The sequence below is a fragment of the Abrus precatorius genome, unplaced genomic scaffold, assembly GCF_003935025.1.
Source record: "Abrus precatorius isolate BTA unplaced genomic scaffold, Abrus_2018 Scaffold2, whole genome shotgun sequence".
NCBI classification, from domain to species: Eukaryota; Viridiplantae; Streptophyta; class Magnoliopsida; order Fabales; family Fabaceae; genus Abrus; species Abrus precatorius.
In genome coordinates, this window is record NW_020874362.1 from 8,477,989 (window position 1) to 8,501,158 (window position 23,170).

At 33.9% G+C, this 23,170-nt stretch overlaps 1 protein-coding gene across 2 annotated transcripts in view; it reads left to right on the forward strand.

Annotated features, from left to right (window-relative positions):
• LOC113859160 (exosome complex exonuclease RRP44 homolog A) overlaps positions 1-14,959 on the forward strand; it is a 40,642-nt gene extending 25,683 nt beyond the window's left edge. Inside the window, exons 15-26 of one of the 2 annotated variants that reach the window (XM_027491977.1) lie at positions 847-953; positions 1,394-1,448; positions 1,564-1,663; positions 6,002-6,113; positions 10,362-10,482; positions 13,424-13,483; positions 13,558-13,663; positions 13,735-13,830; positions 13,918-13,999; positions 14,079-14,144; positions 14,360-14,560; positions 14,639-14,940. In XM_027491977.1, the coding sequence (XP_027347778.1) occupies positions 847-953; positions 1,394-1,448; positions 1,564-1,663; positions 6,002-6,113; positions 10,362-10,482; positions 13,424-13,483; positions 13,558-13,663; positions 13,735-13,830; positions 13,918-13,999; positions 14,079-14,144; positions 14,360-14,558 (1,104 nt within the window). In that variant the 3' untranslated portion in view covers positions 14,559-14,560; positions 14,639-14,940. Of the gene's footprint in view, positions 1-846; positions 954-1,393; positions 1,449-1,563; positions 1,664-6,001; positions 6,114-10,361; positions 10,483-13,423; positions 13,484-13,557; positions 13,664-13,734; positions 13,831-13,917; positions 14,000-14,078; positions 14,145-14,359 lie in introns of both variants that reach the window. The other variant, XM_027491978.1, reaches the window with a different exon arrangement.
• Positions 14,960-23,170: the final 8,211 nt, after the last annotated feature.

Consider the following 23,170-nt stretch of genomic DNA (forward strand, 5'->3'; position numbering starts at 1 on the left):
GGCTTCTAACATGACAGAGTTGTTCTCCAGTTATCTTCTTCGTCTTCGACAAAGCTTCTAATGTAACTTAGACAGGTTCCATTCGTCTTCATCTCCGGTTGTCTTCTTTGACTCCGGCAAAGCTTTCGACATGATCCAGGCATTTCCGGTCATCTTCTTCATCTCTGATAAAACATCCGTCGAACCTGCACATTTTCTAGTGACTGACCAATTCTTTGTTTTCTTATTTCCTTATCTGTTTTATTTTTGTCTCTGTTTTTATTTCTCTCTGTTTTGGATATTATTTTTATATTAGGTATAATATTAGAACTTCATAATAGCGGCCCGACCATCCCACTATCCGCTATGCTGCCATAGCGTTTTTGGGGTCGGCCGTTCTGCATTGCTATTTGAGAGTGACTGCTATGGAGTAAACAATAGCATAAGTAGTAGAAAGCACTCAATGAAACAGACTATTCTCACTATGCATCCCGAGGGTGTTGGGGTCAGTCCTATCTTCTGAGGGTTCATGATGCAGAAAATACACATGCATTAATATAAATTTTTTGTTATCCTCCAAGTTCATCATATCTACTATGTAACTTTAATAATTTGATCTAAATGTTGATATGTTTGTGGCATAATTCAAGTGTATGTTTGTTGTTTGATTCAACTTATTTTGAAGAAATAATTACTTACTTTTATCAGCTTGCTGAGAGAGCTTTTTAAAAATAAGCAATTATTTTCTCAGAATTAAGCTTTACCAAACATGATATAAATATTTCAAGAGAATGTCATTTGAAGCAATTTATATTTGAGTACACCATTTTTTTCACCAGATCGTACTTAAACTATTTACACTTTCAGGAAATGACACCTGAAGCAGACATTATTTCCAGCAGATACACAAAAAGTATCATAAAATCTTCTGCAGCATTGTCTTATGTTGAAGCACAAGCGAGAATGGATGATAGGTATGATTTTATTTTATCATTAGATCCTTTGTAATGACATGGATATTGATGTGTCTTTAATTTAGCACTATTAGTTATAATTTGGACTGGAAAACATGTTTCTTTTCTGGGATTGTGTTATCCCAGAGTATAATACGCCTGCTATAATTGCTTATGAAATAGCTGTACTGTGTCTTGTGAAGAAAACAAGATCATTGGTTGGAGGGTGTATTCTGACAATTTATTAAACAAATGCCCATGCTAAATGACCGGGCTCATGTTCAAAATATTCAAATTGTGTTAATCTGTACTTGATTGTTCAATTTTTTATGTGCTTACATGACCATTTCTTCTCCCGCACTCCCCACCCCCAATCTTCTTGTGGATTGCTAATTGTAATCTGTTATGCAATTTTAATTTCATGTAGTTTAGTTACTTTATTTTATGTTCCTTTTATACAGTCGATTGATGGATCCACTAACTACAGATTTGAGAAATATGAATAGTTTAGCTAAGGTATGGATTTACTGATGCAGGTTTATTGTTCTACTCACATAATGTTAAGTATGGTTGATTTTATATTGTGTAATGAAATTGTCTGAAGAGTATAGCTTTGTGTATGATCTATCAGAAAATGAGATTAAGGCGTATTGAGAGAGGAGCTTTGACTCTTGCATCTGCTGAAGTTAAATTTCAAATTGACACAGAGACTCATGATCCACTTGATATTGGTATAATATTTTCACCTTTTAATGCCATTTAGTATTTGTCTTTTTTTTCCTGAGGTCATGGAAGGTGGACAATTGTGTAGTCTTATTGAATATGAAGTTCTGCTGGTGCCATTATTCAGTAGGAGGAATGAATGGACCTGTCATTTATTTTTGAAATCTAATTGTACAAAGAAATAAAGAAAATTGTGGGCTACAGATTAGCTTGAATAGCTCATAGCCCCTGTAGGATTGGGTTGGATTTGCCATAATTTTTTCAATTCAAACCATACTATGGGCCAGTCAGCTAGAGTGCATTTGGTATAGCTTGTGGCTGGCTTGACTGGTGAGCTGGATTGAAATATCACTTGGCACGCTCTTCTCAGCCAATCAGTGCTTTGGTAATGATAAATGTGGTTGACATGTTGAATTTATGGGAAGACAATGATGTTAAAACTTAATATTTTAAATTTATTGTATTTAAGTAAGTTTAATTTTGATACATAGTGTAAAAATTTTCATTCTATAACCTAATTAGAAACCATCCTAGCTATTACTTTTAAAGTAATTATCACAAAAAGTCAATAATTTTTAATTATATGTCAATCTATGATTGAATGACAGTGTATCAGTGCATTTTAGTGTAATTCTTTAACTAATTTTTTATTTTAAAAAATCTGTGTATTGTAATTTGGTAAGTATGACACTTTTGTATTGTAAAATTTACAAATTGAATTAGTGTCAAATTTCTTAAATTTTTTAGTTTTAAAATGTTAATCAACTGTATATTAAGTTATGTAAAACACAAGAATAAAAGCAAAACTTGATACTAAGTTATATACCAATGCATGAACAGTAAAAGATTTAGTGAACATATTTTTTTTTAAAAATAACTATTGCAATAAAATGTTTAATGATAATTTTAATTCTTAACCCATTGTGACTTTGTGGATTTAGATTGTCTTTAAATCTGTCATTAGCAATTGGATCTTATTTTAATAAAAATTTTATTAATCTTTACATGCAAACCTATTTTATTATTGAATGTATATAGTGGTCATGAGTTTTTTTTCCTGTACTCTTATGTACAACAACAAAAACCAAGCCTTATCTCACTAGGTGAGGTTGGCTATATGGATCACACGACGCCATTGAGCTCGGTCAAAAACCAAATTTTCAGAAATCTGATTAATCAAAATGTCTTTTTAAATAACTGTCTAAGGTTCTTTTGGATCTCCCTTAACCCCCTCTTTACCGGACTGAGTCATGTAATCTTTCTTTTTACTGACACCACCTAAGGTCTTTTTTGCACATAATCAAACTAGCTTATACAATTTTTAGTCATCTTTTCCACTATAGGTGCTAGTCCAATATTCTTTTGTATATTATTTTGTATCCTGTTCTTTTTTGTGTTTTCACTCATTCACCCTAACATTCTCATTTTTGCAACTCTCACTCTCACTCTTCTATACTCTTATGTATTTCTCCAAAATTAGTATAACATGACAAATTTTGATATAGTATTTTTAAATAAAAAAGTGTTTTTAGAAAGAGTTATAATGACTTATAAATTATAATTGACGATTGAGAGAGAGAGGAATTTACAACTGATTTTTATTAACTTGAAATAGACATATAACTGTGTCAGGAAGAGTGTTGTGGATAACTTTTAAAAGAAAGGGTGTTTATGTCTCATATATTCAGGTTATGCAATATATATTTAGGGAATTTGTGATCATAAAAGGAGAAAGATGTTGGGAGTTATTTGTAATCAGAGTATAAGTTAGGTAGTTAAAATGGAGAAAAACATGAGTTATATGGGATGATAAAGTACTTGTCAAACTTAAAGGAAAGTTGTCATATTGTTATACTACTAAGTACTAACTATCTTTTATGGTTGTGAATGTTGAGTTTTAAAGGGACAAACATGAGAAAAAAAAGTGAGAGTTGTAGAAATGAAAATATTAAGATGGATGAATGGTCTTATAAAAAAGTACAAGAAAAGGAATGATTGTATACGAAGAAATCTTGGATTAACACCTATTGAGAAGATGAAGAGGAGTAGAGAGAGACTTGGAATAATTTTTGAGGGGTTAAAAAATTTACTCTCAAAAGCTAGTTCATAGGAGGAGGACTACGGTAGCACTTATAAGGATTATTTTGTCTCTATTTCTAATCAATTTGAGACATCTTAACACACTCTTTTGACGCTCAGGATTGGACATATGATGCGTGAAATTTGCAGGACTGGACATCTGCAGAGGTGGACAGACCCCACTACTCGTCGTATTTAGTTTGGTATTGCTACCGCACATGACTTTGAGAGTCATGATGATATTACTGAGGAACATCTTTATTAGAACATTTTTACTTCTCATTTTGGACAATTAGCAATAATTTTTGTGGACTTTGGGAATCTATTTCATGTAGCGTGGCAAGGGAATTTTGAGGCATGGGTACAAGATCTTTTACATGTAAGAGCTATTTCTCATGCAATGTGGGATCCTTATTTTGGTCAACCCGCTATAGAAGCTTTTACTCGAGGGTGTGCTCTTGGTCCAGTGAATATAGCCTATTCTTGTTTATCAATGGTGGTATACAATCAGTTTACGTACTAATTTCTATTATTTATTTCTACCATATCTTTAATAGTAGGTTGGTTATTTCTAAAACTAAAATGGAAACTGAGTGTTTCGTGGTTTAAAAATGTCAATCATCATTTGTTAGGACTATTCGGAGTCAGTTCCTTGGCTTGGCTTGGACAGGCGCTGATACCATGTTAAGAAACTTAGGCCTAACTCACTCCTAAAAGTTAGCTAATAGGAGGATGAATATCCTAGCTCTTATAAGGGATACTATGGCTCTATTCCTAACCAATGTGGAACATTTTAACACTCTCTCCTCACGCTCAGGAATGGACATCTACATGGGTGGACCTAACAGGATTGAATATCTATGAATAGCCCAACATTCAAATTGGAATAGGCTCTTATACCATGTGAAGAAATTTGGGCCTCACTCACTCCCAAAAGCGAGTTTATAGGACGAGGACTACTCTAGCCTTTATAAAGAGTATTTTGTCTCTATTCTTAACCAATGTGGACAAGAGGAAATTATTAAACATGATCTCATGGTAAATATTATTCCAAAGAATTTGATATTGGTTGAGCTTAGTAGCATCGTGTGATTTATGTAGGTGATTTCACCTAGGGGATAAGGTTTTGTTTTTCGCAAGGTTGCTAAATTTGAGAATTTACATAAACTCATGGAGTGTCTGAAAACTCAAATCATGAAATTCATGCAAAAATAATATTTAAGAAGCCATAATAATAAAATAAAGCTCAATAATAAAGTTAAAATCATACTTAAATAGCCAAATCATGTAATGATAATGTGATTTTGGTGCTCTAATTGTAAATGTGGTGTATCCCAACTTGCGGAGAGAGAAGAAAAGTGGTTTCCAAATTCTAAATGGTGTTGTGTTATTTTGGTGAATAATATATGTGATTTTCTCTTTGTTTTTCTAAACTTGTAAAATCTAGAGTAAACTCACGAATTTACCTGAGTTTACCCGAAAAAGTGTTTACCTTAGATTTGACCCGGTTTCCTTATCAAAGATGATGGAAGTTTAAGTGTTTAACAGCTGTGGTTGTTGTTGTAAGAGGAATCTAATGGCCCCTCTTCCGGAAGTAATTTTGGGTCCTTAACAATTTGAACTTTTCATGTTCCTTTGGATTAAATATTTCTTATTATCAGACCTTGAATTAATTATCTCTAACTATGAACTCTTGTTGCTGATATATCTACAGAAAGATTATCACTTTCAATATATGTTCTCCTCGTTGCTTCTTGGTAAGGCTTGCACTTTAAAGCTGTTGTTCTAGATCCTTTTATTGAAAGATTGGTTTGGGAATCCAGCTTGTGGTTCTGGATTGATGAGACCTTGTGAGTGTAGGTTTTTGAAATTTGGGTGTCTTAATTAACTTTTTTGAATTGATAATGTAATCGTTAGAATATTAGGGTGATGTATGTTAAGTAGTCCTTTTGGGTTCAAGTTATGTAGTGCTGATATATTGTTAGTGCTATTGCACTGAACTTGTGCATACAATTATTCAAAGTCTCATTTCATTATTGAAATATATTTTCTCTTTTCCATTTTCTTCTAACAGTAATTTGTTTTCTTTCTCGAGACTGTTTAGTTATGGTTAAATTGGATATTTTGTAGGATAGTGATTGAGTTGAGGTTGAAGGTTTTCCTTTTCATTTTGCTTTTAGTTACTCCTTCATAGAAGCTGAGGGACAAAGACAAAATTTTCCCTTTCTTTATTAAAAATTATTTATACTAGTTGATTTTGCTTGCAGGCATGTACCAGATTCGGGAGGCCAATCAAATGGTAGAGGAATTTATGCTTGCAGCTAATGTATCTGTTGCACAACAAATTCTGAAAACTTTTCCATTGTGCTCATTATTAAGGTTGTTTTTTGATCTGACCTTTTAACATCAGTTTGATATGGTTTTTTTTCTTGGGAAGGGCTTCCTTCATGTTTGCTATTGGGTTTACAGTGAATCTAAACTCTGCTTCTACCTCTATACTATTATTTTGCATTTTCCCCCTTCATTTTGGTTGTTTTTCCTTGTCAACTACAAGGTTTTAATAGTTGAATTGAGGATTACAAATTAAATTCAATATTCATTTAGTACGTTAATAGTTTTTGATTGCATGGACTAATTCAAATATTTCTTTAGTGAAGTGTTTTGGTGGATGTAGTGTGTGAAAACAGAATGAATCTCGAAGCATAACTGATGTAGCACACACAAGAGCCTAGAATACACCAAAAGTTAACGTTAGTCTTTGATTGAAAATTCAACCAAAGATATTGGTAGAAACATAATAAAAACACATTCAACTATGATGAATCTACCCTATTATTCTTCTGTGGATACTAGTATCAGTACCTGTGTCGTAGATAAACAATATTAAGATGTCCCACATTAGTTAGGAATAGAGCCAATATACTAAGAGATGGGGTAGTCTTCCTCCTATGAGCTAGCTTTTAGGAGTGAGTTAGATCCAAGTTTCTTAATAGTTATTAATCAAAAAGTCTCTTTTAATAACTTTCTCTAAAGTTCTTTTGGATTTCTGTCTTTTTTTTTTTTATTGGACTAAAAGTCATACCATCCACTCTCTTCATCAGTGCTTCCAAAGGTCTTCTTTGCACATGACAAACCACTTTTAATGGTTTTTAGCATAGCAGTCAATAGTGGTAATAATGGGCCTGATTGTGGAGGAGCGGCTCTTGGCCATGATTTTGGGGCCATTGTGTCACAGTTCAGTGTAGCGGCTGTCATGCCGCGATTCATGACCGTGAAAAGGGAAAATTGTTGCTATGTCAAATAGGGGAAAAAGGGAAAGTTTGTTCTCCCTTTCTGATTGGAATGCTTTTTAAGGAGGACAATCTTGGGAATTTTCCCTCCTTTTATATTGGGGTGCTCTGTGCTTCTCTGTCTTTGCATGTTAAGATTGAAGCTTACCTCAATCTCCAGTGTCACTTTCTGGCCAAGTTCTGGTCGTTTTCATATCTGGCGAAAATCAACTTATTTCTAGTGTCAGAAGAAACATTTTTCCAATTGCCTTCTTCATCTTCAGTAAAACCCATGTCAAGCTATTTTCGACATGTATACATTTTTTATGATAGTGAGACATTTTTCGATGAGACTATTTGCATTAGAGATTTTTCCAGTGATTGACAACTCTTTGATATATTTTCCTTCTCTGTTTTGATTGTCTTGAGAATGGTGATCATCTTGTTATCGACTATCCTGCTATGGCATTTTTGGGGTTAGCTGCACCATGCTGCTATCCAGGATTGATCACTGTTGCTTTTAGTCAATTTTTCTACTGTAGGTACTATTCCAATATTTATATGTATATTATCATTTCTTATCATGTCCTTTCTTGTGTGATTACTAATCCACTTAAACATTCTTATTTTTGCCACTCCTACTTTTTTTTTCGTGTTGTTCTTTTAAGTCTCAATATTTACTATCATATAGAATAACTACTTGTATTGTAATATGCTAAAATTTTCTTTCAACTTGATAGGTATTTTATGGTCACAAGTTACTCCTTATGTAATTCTTTATTTTAACCATCTAACTTTTATTTTATAAGTAACATCTTCATGAATTTCTCTATCATTTTGTATAATCAATTCAGTAATTGAACCTGGAAATTTGTTGTATAATATCATCTCCATCTCTTGAAAATGATTCACTACCTGGGAAATCCACCCAGTTGGATCATTCTATGGGCAATTCCACATTCTTAACTGATTGATGGAATTCATATAATAATTCCCCTTTCAGCCTTTTTCATCGAGAGGAAAATGACGATTTCTCTAACTCATGTTCATTCTCCTCTTTTTCCACTTCCTTTTTCTCATTCTCATTGCTTCCTGTTCCTTCCTTTTTCTTTTCAAAATGACTCACCTCCAAGCTCTTGGTGAGAATCGCAATCAACTGCTGCTGGTTCGCATCAGCTTTAGTCTGTAATGCAGCAAAGGATGATTGAAGCTACTTTGTTTTCCAGAGTTGCTACCTTGGCCTCCATCTTTCTCCAGGGCATTCAAACTCTCCTTCTGCACTGGCCTCTGTCCCTCATCGAATTTGAACGGTCAGACCAGTTTGAACAAATCCATTTCAAGAATGAAAATAAAACAACAAATGAAGATGAAACAATGTGTATTATTCAAATATTAAGGAATTCAGTAGCAAGGATTACTGCCTAGAGCCAAGCTCCTACAAAGAGCTATTGCTCTCCATCTATACATAATAAAATGATTCTCCCAAATATCCCCCCTTCTTGCTGCTTTGAATCATTATAAGGGCATGTACACCCCACTCAATAACTAATTTCTTTCTCTTTACTCTCTCACTTTCAGCTTAGCACCTTTTGCGATCATTTCTTTATTCTTCCTTGAGTAAACCCTGCACACCTTGGGCCTATGACACAACTGTTGAGCCCATTCCTCCTTTTGACCCTGTAACTCATTTTGGATCCTATCAAACTGCATGATTGCATGATAATTGCATGTCTTGTTTGTAACTCCTATAAAAGACATAAATAAGGCTAAGAAAATTCAAAATGCTTTATGAAAAATCAGCCCATAAAATTCCTACGAATTTTTTTTTATAAAATAAATCTGGACTTATTTATTATCCAGTCAAATCCATTAACGATAATCCATGAAATTGATAAATTTGACCGACAAATGCATATTTGGACATGCGAATTGAGATCTCAAAATTGCTGTCTTCAAGTTGGGCTATAGACATCATCATCAAGTTGTAGAAACGTGACACAATTAGGTGCAACCTTCAACTTAAGTTGATCCTCTTTTGTTTTGATCTCCATAATTGAGCCTTGCAATGCTTGATTCATTTTCTTTATCTTTGCTCGTTATTGGACCTCCAATTACGTATAAAAGATCTTTAGTCGAGTAGGTTGGATCTTTATCAAAGGACTTCACCCTAGTAACCCAACTGTATACTTCTTTCCTTGAGAACACTGGAATCTCAAATTTCTTCCCTGGTTACAATTCAGCCAAAGTAGTTTCCTGCTTCACCCTCTCTCCAATTCATCAGTAGATGTGTTATGATTCCTTGCAAGGTAGAATTGGAATCAGACATAGCTATACTTCTTGAATTTGTTGCTTTTCTTTCCATAATTCAACTTCCCTTTCATTTTGCTTCCATCCACGAATGCACCAGCTCCTGCTTTTAAGATCATAAACATTGATACCTTTTGGTAAAAGCAAGATCACAACAGTTATGGTGAGTCTATAGTGTTATTCTTTTGTGTATACTGCTATCAGTGCTTGTGTGTTGGATTTACAATAGAAGTGTTAAAATAATATGCAGTTCTTGGATCGCATGATGGTTAATTTGTTGTGTCCACTCATTCTAGTAAGAGTATATATATCTAGATGATCTGCATGACCTAAGTACTGTCCAATCAATCAATTTCACCTGAACAATTCCATCCTATCTCTTCCTCTCCCTATTTACATCCCTTATACTCAATAAGATGAGGAACTAAAACAGAAATAGGGTAACATAGGATGTTTATGAGACCCCGATTCTCTCTAACACGCTTCTTATGCCACCCTTGCTCCCACAAATTCTCTATCTTCTGCTCTATTCAATTTTATATCCACTCTGGTTAAACTCTCCCAATTCCCCCCCTAATTGCCTCAGCTGCACTCCTTCCTAATATATATCTTAGAGTGTGATAGATGGGGATTTTCTAACAAATGCGAAGATAAAACACCCAATGGGATGTTTATAACCCTTACAGTATACTGTAATGAAATCGTAATCAAATTATAAATTCAGACCTCGTGAATACACATAGAATAAAGCCTAATCAAATATTAAAACTAGTAATCAGATAGCTCATCCTAAGGTAAAATGCTTAAATTATCACAACTCAGTATAGTGTCATCCTTTTCATTCTACATCAGTAACCTTCTAGGATCTAATCAATAGCATACCTAGAATTGGATATTCGCAAAAGAATGTGAGTTTGATAATCATATTCTTCCTAGGCATGTGAAACCATTGATTAGAAGCATTGAATGTTTCTATATGATAGAAACTGTTTAAACAACATGTGGCAAAATGGGGTAATTGCTATTCTGATGATTGTTGGTTCTTGTGTAGGCGTCATCCAACGCCTACTAGAGAGATGCTTGAACCCTTGCTACGAACTGCTGCTGCAATTGGCATAAACTTGGATGTCTCATCATCAAAAGCATTGGCTGATTCTCTTGACCATGCTGTGGTAAGTATTTTATCTTGCACTTTTCATTTTCATGTTTTAATTTGTTGAAATCGAGAAAGAACAAGAGAAATAAGATGAATTCCATCTGATTCAACTACACAATAAAGCATATAATTATATTGATGATCGTAAATACTAGAGTAATTATAGAATATGTAGTTACCTAATTATTATATTACAAAGACAAATTTTCTTGTTACTATAGTTACATATATTTAATACTTCCTCTTAGGTTAGAGCATGTTGATCATATGCATTAGGCTTGTTGCATATATGACTAATATGAGGACCTCTCAAGGGTTAGTGAAGACATCTGTCAAATGATCTTTTGAATTAGCAAAGTTAGTGGCGTTGTTTGTAGATAAGATTTTCTCCATAATGAAGTGACAATCTATCTCGATGAGTCAATGTGCTCTGTCCTCATGAAACATCTAATATGAGGCAGTATGCAAGGCTATCTGGTTATCACAAATGAATGTTATTCGAGTAATCTTTCCAAATCTTAGTTCTTTAGATGATTGTTTTAGCAAAATAAGTTCACGTGGCTGAAGCCATGACTTCATATTTTGATTCTGCACTTGAATGATCAACACACTCTACTTCTCACTTTTTGAACAAATCAAATTATCTCTAATAAGAAGCAATAGCCAAAAGTGGATCTTTTATCAATAGGAGAGTTAACCCAAGTTGCATCAATGTAACCCACAATTCGAGTGTGAACCTTGCTTTCATACAAGAGTCTTTCCTAGAGTTCCTTTGATTATAATTGAAGATGTGGATTACTGGATTCTATGTCCTCCACAATGGGATTAAGAAATTGACAGTAAGAGATATTTGAATGAGTAGTAGTGATATAGTTCAGCTACCTAACTAGTTTCAAATATTTCTTTGGATCAAAAAATAGGTTTTTTTTGACTTGGTAAAAGTTTGGAATTAGAATTCATAGGAGTATCTACATGTTTGACACATTAATTTTGTTTCTATCAATATATCCAATGTGTACTTCGTATGGGATATCACAGTCCATTCTTCGATTGTACTACTTTTATTCCCAAGAAGTATTGAAGTCTAGTAAGATATTTTTTTTGAAAATGATGGCATAGATGCTACAATATCTATGTAATGCCATGGTGACCACTGCTTATAATAACAATGTCGTTGACATAAACAACAATCAAACAAGTGCTTCTTGTGGTTGAGTGGCAATAGAAAATTAAGTGATTAGTTTCATTTTGAGTCATTACAAATTCTTGGACCAAAGTGCTGAATTTACTAAATGATTCCCTAGGAAATTAAGGTCATACAAGGATATTTAGTTTAGAGATGGCAGATTAATCCTAGAGACTCTCCCTAATTAACAAAATCAGGAGGTTGATCCATATAAACTTCTTTCTTGAGGTCAAGATGATAAAGGGGCTTGTTAAGAAACTTGGGCTTAACTCACTCTCAAAAACTAGTTCATTAAAGGAGAACTACTCTAGCTCTTATAAAGAGTATTCTGGCTCTAGTCTTAGTTAATGTGAGACATCTTAACACCCCTTTCACACTCATGATTGGACATTTGATGCATGAAATTTGCAAGACTAGACATCTGCACAGTGGCTTAACAGGACTAAATATCTGTTGACAGTTTAACATTCAAATTGAATAGGCTTTGATGCTATGTTGAGAAAAGAGAACAAGAAATATAGGATAAATCCGTGTGTTTTGACTTTACATCGGAACATATATTTATAATAAGAACTATTGATACCAAAACCCTTTTTATAATATTACTATAGTTACATAATTCCAACATTCCCCTTAATCATATATACCAAACTTGTTATATATATAACTAATTTGAGAACCTCTTGAAGACTTGGTATAGACATCTGCGAGTTGATCATGAGAATTTACAAAACTAGTAGTGATGTCTCTGGATAAAATTTTCTCTTTAATGAAGTGACAATTTATCTCAAATGTATTTAGTCCTCATGAAAAACTGGATTTGAATTTGATGCAATATGTAAAGTTGCCTGGTTATCACAAATAAGTGTCATTTTTAACTTATCCAAATCTCAATTCTTTAAGTAGTTATTTAAGCCATATAAGTTCACAAGTGGTTAAAGCCATGACTCGATACTCTACTTTTGCACTAAACCTTGCACCTACACTTTGCTTCTTGCTTTTTCAAGAAACTAGATTTCCATCAATAAGGATGCAATAGCCAGATGTAAACCTCCTATCACTAGGTAATTCTACCCAATACCCCACAACCTGAGTATGTCCTTTGTCTTCATATAAGAGACCTTTTCCTAAAGTTCCTTTAATATATTTCAAAATGTGGATTACTGCATCCCAGTGTCCATCACAAGGAGAGTTAAGGAATTGACTCGCCACATTGACAACAAAAGTGATATCTAGGTGAGTAACTGTTAGATAGTTTAATTTTCCAACAAGTCTCTTATACCTTTCTGGATCTGAAAGTGGCTCCTCCTGACTTGGTAAAAGTTTGATATTAGGATCCATAGGAATATCAATAGGTTTGGCCCCCATCAATCTTGTTTCCTCTAAGATATCCATTGCATACTTCCTTTGAGAAATCATAACACCATTCTTGAATTTGCCACTTCAATTTCCAATAAGTATCGAAGTCTACCAAAATCTTTTGTTTGAAAGTGTTGACAAAAGTGTTGCTTTATCTGTTGAATGCCATGATGATCACTTCCTATGAGTTACCAAATTATCTTAATAAGATAAACTATCACTATAATTACATATATTTAACAATTGTTTTCCATTGTTCTTACCTATATCATTAGCAACAATATCATAATGATTATGGATGCAGCATTTTTAATGGTTTTCCTTTTATTGCTCACACATTGCTAGCTTTAACATTTAATTTTTTAGAGTCGTATTTGGTCTGACCTTCCTCTTATACCTAATACTTCTCCAGGGTGATGATCCTTACTTCAATAAGTTGATCCGCATACTGGCTACTAGGTGCATGAGTCAGGTAAATTAAATTTGAGTGAGAACCCAAATTTAGAAATTTGTGAAAGAGAGTTGAATTTTTATTTTGCTTTGTAGGCAGTTTATTTCTGTAGTGGGGATCTTAGCCCTCCAGAATATTATCATTATGGGCTTGCAGCTCCTTTGTATACTCATTTCACATCACCTATTAGAAGATATGCAGGTATGTAGTTAAAATTAAATAATTTTGGTCAATTGTGCACAATAGTGGGATAAAACCTTTTTTCCCTGCAGATGTCATTGTGCACAGGCTACTTGCTGCTTCTTTAGGAATATCCAAGTTACCCTCTGTATTTCAAGACAGACTCCAGCTCACTAGTATTGCAGACAGTATGAAATCTCCTTCTTGATTTAATAGAATCTTGTTCTTTTTGTATGGACATATATTAATACTGACTATACCCATATATGGTTTAGATTTAAATTATCGGCACAGAAATGCTCAAATGGCCGGGCGGGCCTCCGTAGAGCTACATACACTAATTTATTTCAGGAAGAGGTATGTGACATAACACCTACTGTTATTTTTATCTATATGTACTTTGCAGCCTAATGCTTGTTTATCTTTGTTCGTGCAGGCCAACAGAGACAGAGGCTAGGATAGTGAAAATACGATCTAATGGATTTTTTGTGTTTGTTCCCAAGTAAAGTATCTTACCTGATTTTGTTTTTCAAAATTCTCCTTTGCTATGTAACACAGATGAAGAGGTCAGTACGGAAGACAAAATAAGAGAAGAGAGTGTGTTGATTTATCTGACCAGGAAATGGCTATTTCAGTAGCATTTAGCAATAAAGCAGCTATTCGATTATGCTTTCAGTTTGTCATGTATAGTTTGCATGACCTTTTTTCCCCTCGCAGATATGGTATAGAAGGACCTGTATATTTGACAGCAAGAGCTGAAAAGGGAAGTGGAGAATGGTATGTAGATGAGCAACAGCAGAAGATTAAAAAGATGGATGGTAGCCTCTCATACAGCATTTTGCAGACAGTCAAAATTCACATGGAGGTTGTGGAACCCCAGCCTAACCGGCCAAAACTTCAGCTGACCCTCATGTAAAGATATATGAGCAATAAACAACAGGTATGCCTCAAATATAGCTCCTATTAATTTGCTATTTGAGTCTAACCACTTCTCAAGGAGGTTTCTGGCATTGGAATTGGCCAGCATGATAAAAGTTGTGGAAGGGACAAATATAGATTTAGGAGTGGCTTTGATTGGCAAATATTTGCTAGATGGGACAAAAGATTTATGATTGATGCAGTAAGTTTGTCCTTTTACAACTATTTGCTTTTAATTTGGGAAGTGGGACGTGGAATTTTCGTGCATATGATGCACTAAGCAAATTTGAACAGAATTAAATTGATACACATTAGCTTCATTTGAGAGAATATCAGAAGTTCAGAACTAATATAGTTTGTAAATGTGCAATTATTTAAGAGACTCCACAGCTTTTAGAGGGAAAATTACCCAATTTATTTATTGTTTTTATGTCCCGCATTGGGTTACCCTACCCAGTTTGCGCGCTATATTGTCATCAAAATTGGATCTGGAAGTCATGGTTGCTTGTGGCATAATAACTTTTAGATTTGCACCTATGATCAATCAAAAGAGGAAAAAAAAAAGCCCGGATGATGTACGTTTTGAGAATTATATGCGGGATTCATGTAACGAAGCGCATATGAGCAAGCACCTTGCTCAAATTAATGGATTTTTTTAAAAAAAATAATAATTATATGCAAGGTTTCATAGTTTTTAAAACTGCACTGATGATTCAACCGGTTAAGGCACTGGGTCAAGATTCAATGATTAAAGTATTTTATAAACAAGGCTGCTTTGCAAAAACCATAGTTAAAACTATTACTGATAATTGAACTGGCTATAAAGCATTGATTCAAGATATTTAATGGTTCAACTGTGATTAAACTATTGTTGAAAGGGTAATAATTAAATAATTTTTTAAGATATAATTGGAATATATAAAATAATATTAAACAAAAAGAATCTTGGGCAAACAGAAAAGTCAATACTCACAGAATATATAAAAAAAAAGGCATTCGTATTCTACTTTCAAGGCTAATACTTGAATATGCTACAGTACTTGCTCTAGTTACAAACATTTACAATGGGTAAAAAAAAGCTGATGAAACAACCTTTTTGCCGCAGGGTACAAAACAACAAACATTCAACATTATGACCCAAATAACATTAGATACATGATTATACCTCAACAAACTAGATATTCTCACGACCAAACCAGAAAAGGAACTTGTAATCTGATTCCCCAGTTAGTAGATACAATAAGCTATAATTTTGGGGCGCCGTTTATTACACCATCGAAGCATCATTTTAGCGGTAGAAATTGTTGAGAGTGGACAGTACGTGCAGGTTGTGCAACATTGGGGGTTGTCGCAGTTCCTAGTTTCCTGCAACAAGTTCTTATGCGTGAACTGGCGGTGGTGAACATATTCGCTTAGATGTTGGGGTAGACAAGTCCCGAATTTCCCAAATGAGAGGAACCGAAACTCTCAGACTGAGAAGTGAACTGATATCTGAGGGCAAAGTTCATTGAAACATCACATGGTTCGCATCTGTTACAGAAAAAAAAAATCGCTTTTGGAAACTATTTGGCAAACCACCGGAATCGGAAAACTGCTATTGTTAAAGAGAGTAAATGGAAGATATTTTTTAATTGTTTAGATGGGTGCCTCTGAGGCTCTTGTACTGTATCTTGAAAATAATAGACAAAAAATAATTTGGACATACATCATGTAGATATTATATGGATGGCCTGGGGAAGGTACAATTTGATCCAACTATGTCACGTTGTATTCAGGTTGAGAGGAATAGCTTGAAAATAGCACCAGAGGTGTCGCTTCAATGGCATAAAGTAGCATCTTAGAGTCAAGCTGGTCACCAACAAGATTTGTGGTGGGATCTATTCCTAAATATTTAATGTGATTTTCGATTTATAAAGAATGAAATAAGTACTATTTGTTGTCTATTCAGGAGCAATATGCATGTCTTTGATGCATTCTTTTGAAAGAAAGTCATTACGTTGTTATGACGTTAGGGGAACAATAAGGACAGACATTTTATGGAGTTTAAGGTTCCCATGGTCAGAGTATATCCACTGGCCCGGATCTTTGGCTAGAAGTACTTTCCATGGTGCTTAACAAATTCCTACAAGTCCTGAAGGGAATCCCGGTAGTGGAGCTATTTGCAGTTGGAAGAGATTCCTACCATTGAATTATTATTGAGTTGACTATTGAAACTCCTACCAATTTATAAACCGAGAAAGTTATAGATACAGTCTTACATGGAATCATGAAAAAGGATTTCTAAGCCAAAGTGCATGTCTGCATTTGCATAAGTTTTATGCATCACGTTTTACATTGATTTGAAAACCTATGATGTGTCCTTATGAAATAATTACATGAATTGCATGTAATATTCGAAAGTACTATACGAGGTTGATTTATAAAATTTTAAGTTATATAACAATTTATCACTCTATTTGTATATTCTATTTTTTTTTCTTTTAAATACTACATACTTCATGAAAATATGAAGATTCATACCTGTTTTTTTTATCTTGTATTATATCAATCTTTAATGGTGTGTTTAAGGGGCTGCAAGTATACTTAAAAATTATAACAAGATTCTTGTCAATATTAAAATAATTTTGAGGAACACAGTACATTAGTCGAATCATGACCATACAAGGAGATTGTCTACTCTTACATAAAATTTCATAGATTGTGCAAGTTATATAAATATATGTATTATTTTATGATTTTTTAATGTTAAATTTTATTGATTCGGTAAAACACCAATAAAATATTTTACATTTACCTTATACAATGTGGTATTAGGCATATTATTTGAGAGATTAGCTGTAAAGCAACATGAGATGATTTATGCCTTATTCAAATTTATGTTAAACTCTAAAATATATTGAAAAGGAAAACTTGACTAGTTGCTTATAACATAATAGTATGAAAGATTTAGATTGTGTATGTAATGAATTGTACAGTGACTACTTCTCTAAATAAGAATGAAATTTAGTTTGAGTTGAGTATTAGAAGTCAAATACATCAAAGTTAGAAAAAAAATGAGAGTATTTTTGTTGTCGAAGATTGTTATTACATGCATGACATGACACGTAAAATAAGAGATGAGAAACATAATTGCACTTACATCATGCATATATTACATGAATTATGAGCTGCTTGCTTTTCAGTTTATATGTATAACATCCTTATTTATCTATATAGTTTAAAGAAATACTTTTGGGATTGGAAAGATGAAACCTAAATTAAAATTCACCTGTATCTAAAATGTGGAGTACAGGAATGTAAAACTTCCATTTAAATTAGTCATAAAACAATGAGAAATAAATAAATTTAAATAAAAAGTTGAAATAACATTCATGTACATTGATTTCATTAATATATAAAATTTTAATATTTACAAAATATAATTTCAAAATACATTAGAACTCATCTGCGTCATTTACATAATACAAAATGCAATATGTCCTAATGAGTAGTATATCTACCAAAAATACTAAAGACAATATTAGTCATCATTCCCAAACCACCCCTTTAACTCTGCTAGTTCTTCTAGGGATAAGTCTTTGCCTTCACCAAGATCACCTGTATTAGCTACCACTTAGTGCCCGTGATTCATTCTGTAGTAAAATGGCTTCATCTTCCCTATTGATCATGACCTAAAAAAGTATATACATAATTCCATGCATTTGGCGGTCTTACCAACCCTCTATATATATACAAACATAGAGTGCAGTGGATCCTACCACTACTAGGGTAATCAAAAGGTATATCGTATCCTATCTTCATCAACTACCACTTCAGTGCCCATGATTCGCTATATGGTAAAATAACTTGGTCTTTCATACTAATCATGACCTAGAAAAGTATATACATAATTCCATACATTAGGCACCAACCCTATGTGTATATACAAACATAGAATATGGTAGATCCTACCACTGTTAGGGTAATCAAAAGGTATATCGTATCCTATCTTTATTTCTAAGGTAAACATTCGTTATGCACAATTTAAAAAGAGCATCTACCACCCTCATTTTTTCAAGATTTCCAAAATCGCTTCTATCTTTCACACTCTTATTGTATCTCTGAACTATCCACACTTATCCTTATCATCTTTCCTTTCTCATTCTACTTCTCTTTTTATTTTATTCCAGTCCACTACATATATACATATATTTTCATTATACGTGCTATTCCAAGTCATCAAAAATAAGAAAAATATATTTTATCACTGAGATCATTCAAACATATATTCACAACAAGAAACACACAACCACATCTACATGAGCACAACATATCATGTCATCATAAATGGAATAGAGATCTCCTTATTTCAATGGACAAATTTAGTGATGGAGTTAGTGAAAAAGATGGTCCAACAGGCTAAAACCTTCTTACATATTATAGAGAAGACTACTCTTTAAGAAGAGAGAAAATAGAGGTGAGAACAAAAAGTCAAGCTCTAATACTCACTAACGATTCCATAAAGTTGAGGTTCAATTTTAGATTTAGAGCGAGTTCGAAGTTCATAGGCTTTTCTTTGGCCGGAAGAAAGAGTTAAGAGAAAAAGAGTTATGAAAGGTTTCTTGGATTGTAATGCAAGTTTTTGGGTTAGAATCTCTTAAATACCCCCCAAATCTCATGGGCTCTCATTTGATTACACAATTCTTGTCTGAGCGAGTCCTTTCTCGCCTGGGCAAAAATACCATACAATGGTTCCCCAAGCTTTTTTTTTACTATTCTCACTTGAGCGAGAGATGTCCAGAGAGTTGGCCAATTTTCCTATGAGTCATCACCTAAGCGACTCATCACACCCAAGCAAGATCTCTGCTCGCTAGAACGAGATCACTCTCGCCTAGGCAAGAGGATAGTTGGACTAAATTTATCCTATTCTCGCTTGAGCGGGACTCATCTTGCTTGAGCGAGAATGCCCTGAAATCTTGTAGTTCTGGGCGCTTAGTCTCGCTTGAGCAAGACTCTCTGCACCAAACCTCTACCAAACACCCATAAATCACTCCTAAAACATTACAATATTAACATCAAACAATTCACCAATTAATAAATAAATGAAAAAAAATGTTACAACTCTCTCACTCTTTTAGGAATTTCATCCCCAAAATTCACTAGCTGAGGAAGAGATGAGGATATGTCACCCACATTTTATCTTCAAGTTCTCAAGTTGCATCTTATCATTTGCATTCCAGATCACCTTCACCAAAGATATGTCTTTTCCTCTTAGCTACTTGATTCGATGATCAACGATCTTTATTAGAAATACATCATAAGAGAGATTTTCTCGAACTTGGATAGGATCAAGCTCGATTACATGAGAAGGATTGAGATGTATTTTTTGAGTTGAGACACATGAAAGATTGGATGTAGATTTGAGAGGCTTGGTGGAAAAGTGATCTGATAAGCTACAGAGCCAATTCTTTGCAAGATTTCAAAGGTCTAATAAACTTAGGCGATAGCTTTTTGGATTTTAAGGCTTTATTGACTCCAGTTGTGGGTGAAACCTTCAAAAATATACCCTATCATGTAAAGACTATTGCGGCTAACTCCGAATCATGTGTAGGTTAATTGACTTCATGAGATCGCAATTGTCTAGAAGCATATGTAACTACTCTGCTGTCTTGCATCAAAATACACCCTAAACCTTGTCCCGATGCATCGCAATATACTCAAACTTTCGTTCGGGATCTGGAAGAATCAACACAGGTGCTTATGTCAATCTTTCCTCAACTTCTGGAAACTGCCTTCACACTTTTCATTTTAGTCAAAGTCCTTCCCTTTTCGTGTTAGCTTCGTCAAAGGCAATACTATCTTAGAAAATCCTTTGATGAGTTTTCTATAATAGTCAGCAAATCCTAGAAAACTTCAAACTTTCATCAGAGTTGTAGGTCTTGACCGTTGAGCCATTGCTTCTACCTTTGCTGGGTCAATCATGATTCCTTCTATTGATACTTCGTGTCTCAGAAATTGTATCTGCGATAACCAGAACTCACATTTTGAAAACTTAGCGTATAATTGCCTTTCACTCAAAGTCCGCAAGACAATTCTTAGGTGCTCAGCATGTTGCTCATGACTCTTCGAATATATCAAAATGTCATCTATGAATACTACCACAAATTAATCCAAATACTGATAGAAGATTCAATTCATGTAATTCATGAATACTGTCGAAGTGTTAGTTACACCAGAAGACATAACTATGTACTCGTAGTGACCACAACGAGTTCTGAATGCCGTCTTAGGATATCTCATCCTTCACCCATATTTGATGATAGCCTGATCAGAGATCGATCTTTGAAAACACTGAAGCTCATCATAGTTGATCCATTAGATCATTTATTCTATGAAGAAGATACTTGTTCTTGATTGTTACAACTGTCGATAATCTAGACACATCCTTATGTTTCCATCCTTCTTCTTCACTAAAAGTACATGAGCTCCTCACAGTGATACACTCGATCTCAATTTTTTTTTCACTTCGGCTAATTCAATTGGTGACATTCGGTAGGGTGAATAGAGACTGGACTTGCTCCTAGAATAAGGTCAATAGTAAATTTGATCTCTTTTTCTGGCGGCAGCTTAGTTATATCTTCTGGAAAAACTAAGAATTCACTCACTACCAGTATATGTTTAACCTTCACACTCTTCTTTGCCTTTGAAGAGAACAATACCATGAAAGCCTTAACATCAATCATGTTCTTTGAGTCACCTTCACTTAGGAATCTAGAATTTTCTAGTATACCAGTACTGAAAATTAGTGTTTTCTCTTTGCAATCAAGAATGACATGATTGGATGACAACCAATTCATTTCCAATACAATATCCAGCTAAGAAAAGGGTAAGCAAATTAAATCTACTAGGAAATTTCTACCATGAATCATTACAGAACAATCTAAACATATATGCAAAGTCACAATAGGCTTATCTGTAGGAGTAGATACTACAATATTATATGGCAAGGAAGAAATAGGCAATTCAAGACAACGCACACAATCTAAAGAAACAAAGGAATGTGTAGCATCAGAGTAAAAAAGAACATCAATCAGTTTGTCTTTCAGAATGCATTTACTCGAATGAGGTCATCAAATTTTGCTGCTTCTAAGCAGGTCATGGCAAATACTTTGTCCTGCACATTGGACTTTGATCCACTATTGCCCTTAGGTGATGGCTTGTTGCTCCCACTGACACTTCCGTTTCTTTCGGTGAAAACCAACAAGCATTTGTCGGGTGCTCCATCTTTCCACAATGACCACATGCATTAGTTGGATGGGAACAATTCTGGATCATATGGGATCCTTTATGTTGTGATATTTAATAATAAAATTGTATTATGTTTAATGATGAGAAAGACATTCATCCTTAGTAAACATTTCAGGGAGCAAGGATGACTGAATCTCGAGGAGTAATTAGATTAGTAGACTACATTGTAAATTGTAGGCTAAACTATGTATTTAGAGACTATCAACGTATATGTTATTTTAAATTTGCAGTAGAATATAATAATGAAGTAAGAGACATTTGTACCTTAGAAATGAAGTTAGACTACATTGTTCCCACCTGCAAATAATAATATTCGCCATATCCCTAGTCTCTATATTTATCGAGGGACCGTCAAGACTCTAGCAACTGTAAAATATGTTTACTCTTTCCTTGATCACAACCCCTTTGGTAGACCAACCCAATTTATTTTTAAGCGAGTAGCAGACGTTGAGGTCGTTGCTGATTCTAGAGATCTTGGTAAGGATGAAAACCTGACTTTAAAGGAGCTGGCTAAGATAAATGGCTGACACGGTGATGATGACTAGGACTAGGTCTTTAGTGTTTTGGGTGTGGATAGGGATTGATCTTAGGACTTAGTTTATTTTCATATTGTAATTATGAAATCTAAGTCCTAATGTATTTTAATAATAGTCTGTAAATATTAAACTTTTGTATGTAAATAAAATTCAATACATATATATTTCTCTAATGTTTTAGTGTAAAAGTAGATATTAAGGTACATTTTATCTTTTATCTTTCTAATACCTCCATAAACTTTTGTGAATAGAGTTATTTATAAGAAAATTTTTAATTTATTACATTTTCATACTAATTGCATTATGAGAAATTTCTTTTAATTACTCTATCGCGTCATGAATTTTGATATAATCCCAAATAAGAAATTGAAGATGTCATAATTCTTCCTAACATCGTAGAGTAAAGTACTTGTTTGAAAAGAGAGAACAGAGAAATAAGAGTAAGATTCAGAAACTTACTTGGATCTGAATATAATAGACGTTCAAGCTCAGATTTGAAAGAGATTTAGAGTTTGATAGAGTTTTCTCTGGGAAGGAAAAGTGAGAGAACAAAGAAAAATGAGAGAGGAGGCTGTTTGGTTCTAAATGAATGTTTCTAGAACAAGAGTTTCTTAAATACCCCTTTAAACTCGCGTATTCTTGCTTGAGCGAGCGGGCTCTAGCTTGAGAAAGATCATCCTTGCCTATGCAACCCCTTTCTTGCCTAGGCAAGAAAATAGACAATGGATTTTCTTGTTTTTCTTATATTCTTACTAGAGTGAGGTATTCTCGCTTGAGCGAGAATGAG